A 9,875-nucleotide genomic window follows, 5' to 3' on the forward strand; every position below is an offset into this window, starting at 1 on the left:
TGCGCCCTTAGCAGCTCCCCGAGTTCAGGCAGCTTCTCCCCTGCTCGTCTCGGTGCAGAGGCCCCGGGTGCCCCACCTCCCCCCAAGGGCTGCCTCGCCCCTCCGATGCCCCAGGGCGCCCTGGGGTCGCGCGGGCCCCGGAGGGCCGGTCGGCCATGGCCCCCTGTTGATGCGTGCGTGTTTGCTTCCGGAAGGTGACGTTGGGACGGGAGCAGACACGGATGCCCCGGCAGAGCCCACCGCCCGGGAGGTCCCGACCAGGGCCAGCCCCTACTCCGTCATCGACATCGCGCCCTTCCAGGAGGAGCAGTGCCCGCCCGCAGACCCGGGCCCTGAGGACGGCGGCCTGAGCCTGCCTGTGCCCAGCGGGTACTCGGTGCCCGTGCCCTGCGGCTACGCCGTGCCCTGCAACCTGCCGCTGCTCCTGCCGGCCTACTCCAGCCCCGTCGTCACCCATGCCGCGTCCCTGCATGGGGAAGGTGCGCCTCCCCCTGCACACCCAGGCGACAGGCATCTTGTTCGTAAGACCAGCGGTGCCCGGTGTTCAGTTAGCCGCCAGAGCGGACCCAGACGTGGACGCTGGTGCACCTGCAGCCCTGCTGTGGGCCCAGGCGTCTGGGGGCTGCCGAGAGCGCGACACCGTCCCCCCTTAGCAAAGCGCCCCGTGTTCTGTTCAGGACGGACCCCGTGAACGCAGCCCTGCTGAGTTTTCTTCCCACCTGACCTCCGTGCTCTCTCTGCCAGGACATGCCATGGGGTGACGTGAGGGCAAAGGAGGGACGAGAGGCCCCTGACCCAGAGTCGTAACTCTGTGAGATTGCAGTAAATGGGTGCTTTCCCTCCCTCTTAATCACAACGGAGACAAAACGTGTTTAAAGAAAGTCTTGAATTTATATCGGGAAACCACACGAGGTTCTCCGGGTTGATGTTTCCCCATATGTTTTCCTGTTGTAATTGGCAGTAATCTTGGAAATTTACCACGATCAACAATGCTGTTCGTATTTTGTAGCCCGAAGCGTGAGAACGATCTAAAAATAAGGAAGTAGATTATGCAATTAAAAAAAGATTAAGGAACACATTCTTATATTAAAGTAATTTGCTTATTTTCAGATCATTTGGTTATTTTTAATAATTGAACATTATTTTTAAGTAATTCAGTATACTTAAAAACCATTGGCTTATTTTTATGCTGTCATCCTAGAGCCATTAATAAAACCCTATTGTAATAAACCCTACTGTAAGGCCCCAGATCCAGGAACACGGGTCTGTGTTTGTCTCTTGAGCCTTTAAAGACAAACAGGCACCGACCTTTTTGCTGAGGTCATGAGGAAAGCCTGGAGTATGGTGTGAGGCTGGGGTCCAAGGCCTGGACCTGCGCTGGTGGCCTGCCGTGTGCTGACCAGCTTCTTTGCACCTTGTGGTTCTCCCGTGGACATGGCGGGCCTCCAGGCTCTACAAGGACAAGGCTCCCCAGCACGGAGGTCGTCCCACCGGGAACACGACCCTCAGATACAGCAACAGCCAGAACCCCTTCTCTTCCCCACTGCCCAAAACCTATTTTGAAAAAAGATTCCAAGATTCCCCTCCTGTTCATTAGTGGTCCTCCAATGGCCAGAGACTCATGGTGCTCTGCTCCTTAGCACGAGCTTCCAGATCTTTCCAGAACAGTAAGAGATGAGCAGTTGGTGTTGCCAGAGAGACTACTGAGTATGCTCAACTTCTCCTGACCCCCCCCCTTATCAAAGGTCTTATGTCTGAGCAGACAGTAAATCGGGGTGCATCTCCTTTCTTGAAAGGGGGAGCACAGGGAAAGAAAGTGTCGTTTTGGGCGGGCAGTCGAGACGAGGCCTGGGTGGTGTGCATTCAGGGATGGGGAGTGGTGCCCTTGACCCAGCCACAGGCAAAATCTCACGGTGTGAAGTGTGCTTTTGCCAATTAATGTCCTTTCTTCAATGACTTTGTCGAATAGCTTTGTCTTTTTGGGAGGCAATGTGGATCATTCTTTAGGGCAGTGTGATGTGGCAGGAAGAGCAGTCTTTGGAAGGAGGCAGGTTTGAGTCCAAATGTTGGCCCTGCCCCTGACCTGACATGTGGTCCTTGGCAGATGCCTACCGTTGAGTGGCCTTGAGAATGCGATGAGTTCGTGTCTTTGTGGTCCCCGCTGCACCGCCAGGGAGCTCCCCCCTACGGAGGAAGGGTATTTTTTGGTATTTAGCAGGATCAGGGGACCATTTTTGTGGGTGAGATCTCCCAGCTTTCGTGGACAGTAGCACACAATGGATTCTTTTTTAGAGGCTTTTTATGGACAGTTTCCCGGTGTAGCCATTACCAACCGGTCCTTGGTTGAGCACGTGGCCTGTTGTCCTGAGCTCATCACCCTCTTGGTGAACCAAACCCAGAGGTGGGAGAACAGCTATCGGCCGAGACACGTGTGATGGACTTTGTGAGCATGTGTGAGTGTGTGTGTGTATGTGTGCATGAGTATATGAAAGGTTGGTTGTCCGGTATGAACGTAAGTCTTTCTCCCTTGAGAATCTTTGGAGGCTGCCATTTAGACACACTTTCCAATAAATCATAATTGTAAATTTCCATGAAAAAGTTAAGAATGAGAGAAACAGGTTTGTCCCTCTAGCTTGTTTTCTTTGGGGTACCATTTTAATTCCAGCTATTTTAGAGGATTTTTGGATATTGTTTTTACTGTCATCCCACTTTACATACATCTTATCTAAAACCCGAAAAAACTCTAAATCTATCAACTAATCATTTTTATTCTAAGATAAGCTTATCATTGAAAAAAATATAAAACCATTTTAAGGCTAAAAATCCACTTCCTAAATACTTTTCCCTAAGACTAAAACCGTGTGAATTTTTTTTTTCCCTCACAGAAACACAAGAGGTAACAGAAGACGGCCAGTTTAATTCTTTAAGTTCTGAGGATCCAATGAACAGGTATCTCTGTTAATTTTTCACATGTGCTCTGAGTTCATGACCCTTCCCTGAGATGTGGAACGCAGTGATACGAGGTGCTGGCCTGTCCGCCCTCAGTGCTGGGAGGTGGTGACTGACCAGGCCTGTCCCCAGCCCGAGACCCTCCCCTCCCAGGCCCTGGACAGCTCTGTCTTCTGTACCCTCATGGGTGCTCCGGAACACAAGGACTCTGCAAGGTGTTCATCTTGTTCTGTGGAAAGACAGGCCGTCTGAATGCACAGGCAGGTAGACCAGGAAGACGCAGCCCTCCTCAGGCTCCGTGTAGCTAACGCTCCATGGGCTTTAGAGTCGTAGAGGGTCTCAGAATCCTGTGGCGGCAGGTGGGGGGGGTGGTTTCAGTGTGTCTAACCCACCTTTCATCCAGAGTCCTCCAAACTGATTTGATTGTAGATCTTTCTTTCATGCCACTTGCCTTCAAAAATGCTATGTCATCTGCTTGAGATGCCCAGGAAAATCCCATCTTCCAGGCGAACTCCTACTTCCATTCCCGAACCCTGCCTACAAGTCTCACTTCATTCTTCCAGAACTCTGTGAGCACACCTGCATTAAAACTGTGTGCCTCACTGTTATTTCCTGTGTCCCCTTCTGCTGCCGGGTAAGAATTTTACAAAGTTAAAGATCAGGCTTACCAGGGCTTTCCACGAGCTCGTGTGCTGGGCGCATGGGCGGTGTGTCTGTGTGTTGATGCTAGGTGGCTGTATTGAGGTGTAATCCACAGACCATGCCTGCTTCAAGTATACTCTGCCCGTGGGTTTTGGTGCATTGCATCATCTGTTTTAAGATTGTGTTAAAATCTATATAGCAGAAAATTTTGCCATTTTAGCTGTTTTAAGTATAAAATGTGGTGGCATCTTGTGCATTTCCATGTATTGTACAACCATCACTACTATTTACTTTCAGAATTTTTCATCTTCTCAGCAGAAACTCTACCCGTTCTGTGGTAATCTACCATTCCCCTCCCCAGAGCCCCAGAGAATCTCTTCCGCGTTCCGTCTCTCCGAGCTTGCCGAATCTCGCTAACTCATGTAATTGGAATCCCGGTAGTTGTCCTTTTGGGTCTGGCTTACTTCACTTTGTGTCATGTTTGCAAGGCTCCCCCATGTTGTGGGATGTGTCAGGATTGCCTTCCTCTTCAAGCCTGAATAGTAATCCTTTGTGAGTCCATATTGACCTCTCGATGGGCACTTGGGTGGTCTCCACCTTTGGGCTCTTGTGAATAAGGCTGCTGTGAACACCGCTGTGCAGCATCTGAGGCCTTGCTCCCTGTCCCTTTGGCTCCGTACCTGGGAGTGGTACTGCTGGATCTTGTGGTGATGCTATGTTTAACTTTCTGAGGACCAGCAAACTGTCTTCCACAGGGCTGTGCTATTTCACGTCCCCATCAGCAGTGTACAGGTTCCGATTTCTGCATAAGATCACCGAACTTATTTTCCACGTTTAAAGCGGTGAAGGCCCGTCGGTTACTCTGGTGTGACTTCCTGACTGGCACTGTGTGTGACGCCTAACAGACCCTCAAGAAGGTCTGGTGGAAAACCGGAAGCCAGTTCAGGTCTTCCTGAGCAGGGACTTCACGTCTTCTTATGTCTGTCGTGCTAGGTCCTGTGCCGTGCTTTCAGTGGGCCTTCAAAAGCATCCTAAATAGCGGGGAATGGAAGCTTGAACTTGGGCTCTGTGTTGAGAAGCCGCAGCTGGGGTGTTAAATTGGGAACGTGCAGATTAGGACCTGCTGAGTGAGGGGGCAGAAGCCTCCCGCACGTGTCTGCAGGTAGCTCCCTCAGCTTCCTGGTGACCGGTTTTGGGGAGTGAACGCCCCAGGGTGACTTTAATGGAAGGCACAGCTCCGGTACCCCCCCAAAAGGCAGCCTGGTCACCAGACCTATCCCGTATACATCCCAGGACCAGGGCAGGTGAGCAGTGAGCCGGGGGGAGCGTGTCCTCTGCCCCTGTAGATACAGAGCAAGGTCACCAGCACCTGTCACTTAATAGATGAGAGTGGAGCACAGATCCACTTAACCCTAAGGGCTTAACCCTAAGAGTTAGGGCTTAACCCTAAGAGTTAACTAATGAACTCCTAATTTCACAGGGTGCCCTGAAGGTACGGTGGGAATCCCAAGCTTGGGTCCTTCTACACAGGTCCAGACTGTGGGTGTGAGCAGGCTTGTCATACTGTAAAATGCGTGGGCAGCAGTTCAGAAGACGTGTGCTCAGCTCAGAACATCCATCATAATATCTGGGGAAAACATAAAATGTACATACGGTGAAGCAGATGTACCCTTTGGGGACATCCAGCGGTCTCATGACAGGAAGCATTCCACTGTTGTGATTTTGTGGTTTGTTTTCTCCTAGCGACGACCGGGTGCACAAGGAGGACAGTGTGCTCGCCCGGTGGGTTGCGGACCCGGCCAACACTGCGTGGATGGAGAGTAGGTACCGCACGCCACCAGGAACCTGGCGGGGCCATCCCGGGATCCTCGCCGGGCACCGTGTGGATGCCGCCCCGGGGTTGGTGGGGCACCGTGTGTTTTTGTCAGGTTCTGCTGATTATTCTCATGTCCTGTTCACATCGAACACTTTAGAAACGTATTCATTTACCTCAAGTACTGACCAGGGCTGACTGTCACTGCTGTCCCCGGCACTCTCTGTAGCCCTTCTTCTAGATCCCGTTGGAACATCTCTGCTCACCCCATCCTAGCACGTATTTGTTCCTCATTGTTTCTTCCTCATGCAGTGTTTGGGTTTTGTCATGATAGTCCTCTGATTGGGGAACTGATGCTTTGACCCGAGCCCATAGTCAGGAGCTCACCACTGAGACATCAACCAGGTATTTTTCCTTGGGATTCTCACTAAGATGCTTTTTCATGCTACCATTTTGCAAAGGGGGTGGGTGGCTGGTTAAGCCAGCCCACTGTCCAGATGGCATACCAGATCTTCTGTTCCACATGTGGTTTAGAAAGCTGAGCTGTTTTTAACCAGATTTGATTTTGAATTTTTTAAAGAAAAGTAAGATGGTTTTTCTAATTACCTCTTTATTATCCACTGGCCTACTGATTTCTGTATAATTATTTTATATGATTGACTTCCAAGGAAGAATCATCTTAACTGTCTCCTAATTATTATTTTTTCTTTTTTTTTTAAAGATTTTATTTATTTATTTGACAGAGAGAGACACAGTGAGAGAGGGAACACAAGCAGGGGGAGTGGGAGAGGGAGAAGCAGGCTCCCCGCAGAGCAGGGAGCCCGATGCGGGACTCGATCCCAGGACCCTGGGATCACGACCTGAGCCGAAGGTAGTCGCTTAACCAACTGAGCCGCCCAGGCGCCCTGTCTCCTAATTATTAAATTATCTCCTGGAATGTGTCATTCTGGTTTTTAATTATGACATTGTCAGACAAGGAACTTAGCATAAGTAGATGATTCTGCTAGGGGGCTGCTAAATTGGGATCATTACAGGATAAAATTAACATCTTCCAATTCTCTAGAAAATTTATTTCTAAAGTAAAATTTGTCTGACTTTCCCCCATTACTTATTTTATTACGTAAGTGGCAGTTAATTAGAATAACAGGTTAGGGGTCGTGACCCCTACCACAGTAAAAAATCTGGGTATAACTTTTGACTCCCCAAAAACTTAACCACTAATAGCCTCCTGTTGACCGGAAGCACATACACAGTCAACTAATCCATATTTTGTGTATGTGTTATATACTGCATTCTTAGAGTAACCTACAGAAAAGAAAATGTTATTAGAAAGATCATAAATATGTGAAAATACATTTGCAGTATGTACTGCAGACATCAAAGACAAATCTGCACGTAAGTGGGCTCTTGCAGTTCACAGCTGTGGTTTTCAGGGGTCCACAGACGAGTATCTCTCGCTCTATCTAACAGGAGTAGACATGGTCATCGTTGTTGCAGTTAATATTGTTACAAGGAAGCAAATGTCTGTCATGTGGGGGCTTGACAGCAGCAAGAGAATGAGGAGCATTCGGAATCCCGCCCCCCTCCTCCGCCCCCGGTAATATAAGAATGGCTCAATGTCAGAGGAAGAGTTCAGTGTATTTACCTCATTTTCTTGTTGTTGCTTAGTCACCAGTGACTTTGTAGTGTGGTTGATTTCGATGTGAGGCCCAAACTCTTACAAATACTTAAATGCATTTCTGTTTTCACCACTGGTCTTACACATGACCTTCTCATACAGTATACACTGAGGAGTTTGCCCGTGGAGGATCCTCACTTTTTCTTAAGAAAACTTGTTCAATTTCAGAGGACATGAATGTTCCACATAATATAGTTGGAGAGATTTTATCCTAACAGGTGAACCTTCTCACCCTTGCCTAAGCCTACTTTTCCTATCCAGTGGTTCAGAGTATCATGGAATAATGGGTTTATTTTCACAGGTTCCTTTTAGTATAGCCCCACTTGAGCTTTCCCTTTATTTGGAAACTGTGTATACCACCTTTGTATTTTTTGCATATCAGAACACATTAACTTCATAAACTTAAAGATACTTATAAAGAGCCACATGGAGATGCATAGATGAACACAAAATAATGGACTAAATTGATCTAGAAACCACAAAACTCCCTGTTGGAGAGATTTCACAGCTGGTTCATGTAGAGTGTCATGCTTCAATCCCAAGAAAACATCCTGTCCCAAAAGTAATGCTTATGCTTTGGTAAGGTATCACAAATTAGCCCTTACAAACTAATTTTTTGAATAATTATAGCATCATAGGAGACTGTGGTCCTAAAAACGATGTAAATTATACTTGGTTGGCGTTGGTCGGTTTTTAACATTTCCCTCTTTTTTTTTTTTTTTTAAAGATTTATTTATTTGAGAGAGCGGGAATGAGAGAGAGAGAGAGAGTACATGAGAGGGAGGAGGGTTAGAGGGAGAAGCAGGCTCCTCGCCGAGCAGGGAGCCCCATGCGGGACTTGATCCCGGGACTCCAGGATCATGACCTGGGCCGAAGGCAGTCGCCTAACCAACTGAGCCACCCAGGCGCCCAACATTTCCCTCTTTTTATTCCAGATCCAGAAGAAGCCATTTATGATGACGTGCCAAGAGAAAATTCAGACTCTGAACCAGGTTTGAATTGTTTATAATTGAATTTTAGAGGATTTAGTTTATCAGTGTTTCCTTCTGGGTGTAAAAAATGACTGGTTAGTGTGCACACAATCCCTAATACACAGCTTGTATGTGTTTTATGTTCGTGTTTTCTATATTGCATAGTGTCTCATTGATATCATGGGGTGGAATATTGGTCTGTGCACATAGGTGTGTGTGCTTATATTACAGCACTTGAATGAATCTAAACAAGCATTGATTAATGTAGAGAAGCAGAAAGAGGTAAAGGTGTGAAAAATATGAATGGAAAGGTAAAAAAATGGAAGCTGTAAGTACCAGCATATATATAATAAGTGATTTAAATGAGAAAATAGAAGAAGGAAGTACTAATACTTTTCCAGAATTAAAGAATGATGTAAGTTCTCAGATTATAGAAATACAAAATCAAAGCAGGCTCAAGCCTGAATCCATACCACATACACTCGAAACCACTGAGCACAGCTCAGTCCACTAATACCAAAACACAAGTGTTAAAAAGAGGGAAACAAAGGCAGTATCAGATAAAGATTGGGGAGATTTACCTCTCAGACTCTAAAAACTATTTCACGATGCATTTCAAGGAAAAGGGTACTGAACCTAATAGGCTGCAGAAAGAACAGAGAGCAAATAATGACTTTGTGAATGAATCCAAGCAAGCGTTGATTAAGACAGCACTAACAGTATTGTTTCATTTCACAAGTGGGACTGCAGGGCGGGCTAAGGCCCTAGACAGTTGTACGCGCCATCTGGGGGGTGGCTGACTCTCTGTGTCTAACGGCTGTGCATTTTTCAGGAAGAGGATATAAATAATGATTGTGTGTTTTTTCCTGTGATAGGTTGGCTCTGCATTTATGGGCAACCACTAAAAGAACAGAAATAGATTATTTAACTTCCAACCCAGTAGAGAAAAACCCAATCTGGGTTGGAAGAAGCAAGAAAATGTAAAATAAGAAAGTATGGCAAATAATATGAAAAAAGATGGCAAAACTAGTCCAAGTATATTTCTATTTATAGTAAATATAAACTGAGTCCAATTGCCCATAAAAGAAATTCTCAGGTTGGGTAAAATAACAGAGCTAGGCATATATTTGTATGAGAGCTATATAAGGGTACAAAACATTTGTAAGTCAATGGATGGAAAAAGAAACATAAGGCCAATTCCAACCAAAATATAGCCAGTATTACTCTAATATATTGAATGTTAGGCTATAAAATGTTAGGCGTAGAGTCCTTCACAAGAGAGAACTGTAACAATTCTAAACTTGTGTGTACCTAACGAGACAGTGTCCAAATATATAGAGCAAAATATGACTGAGATATAATCAGCAGTAGTTAAGTACATAATTGGAGTGGGAGGTTTTTTTTTTTAATTTTATTATGTTATGTTAGTCACCATACATTACATCATTAGTTTTTGATGCAGTGTTCCACGATCCATTGTTTGCCTATAACACCTAGTGCTCCAAGCAGAACGTGCCCTCCTTAATACCCATCACCGGGCTAACCCATCCCCCACCCCCCTCCCCTCTAGAACCCTCAGTTTGTTTCTCGGAGTCCATAGTCTCTCATGGTTCATCTCTCCCTCCGATTTCCTCTCCCTTCATTTTTCCCTTCCTTCTAATGTCCTCCATGCTATTCCTTATGTTCCACAGATAAGTGAAACCATATGATAATTGACTTTCTCTGCTTGACTTATTTCACTTAGCATAATCTCCTCCAGTCCCATCCATGTTGATGTAAAAGTTGGGTATTCGTCCTTTCTGATGGCCTAGTAATATTCCAT

General features: G+C 46.5%; 1 protein-coding gene across 1 annotated transcript in view; it reads left to right on the forward strand.

Annotated features, from left to right (window-relative positions):
* ARHGEF10 (Rho guanine nucleotide exchange factor 10) overlaps positions 1-9,875 on the forward strand; it is an 85,134-nt gene that overhangs the window by 26,384 nt on the left and 48,875 nt on the right. The window contains exons 4-7 of the mRNA XM_081812879.1: positions 195-479; positions 2,886-2,949; positions 5,335-5,411; positions 8,018-8,074. Coding sequence (XP_081669005.1) covers positions 195-479; positions 2,886-2,949; positions 5,335-5,411; positions 8,018-8,074 — 483 coding nt within the window. The remainder of the gene's footprint in view (positions 1-194; positions 480-2,885; positions 2,950-5,334; positions 5,412-8,017; positions 8,075-9,875) is intronic.

The sequence above is a fragment of the Leptonychotes weddellii genome, chromosome 2 (assembly GCF_054177405.1).
Source record: "Leptonychotes weddellii isolate Sample4059 chromosome 2, ASM5417740v2, whole genome shotgun sequence".
Lineage (NCBI taxonomy): Eukaryota > Metazoa > Chordata > Mammalia > Carnivora > Phocidae > Leptonychotes > Leptonychotes weddellii.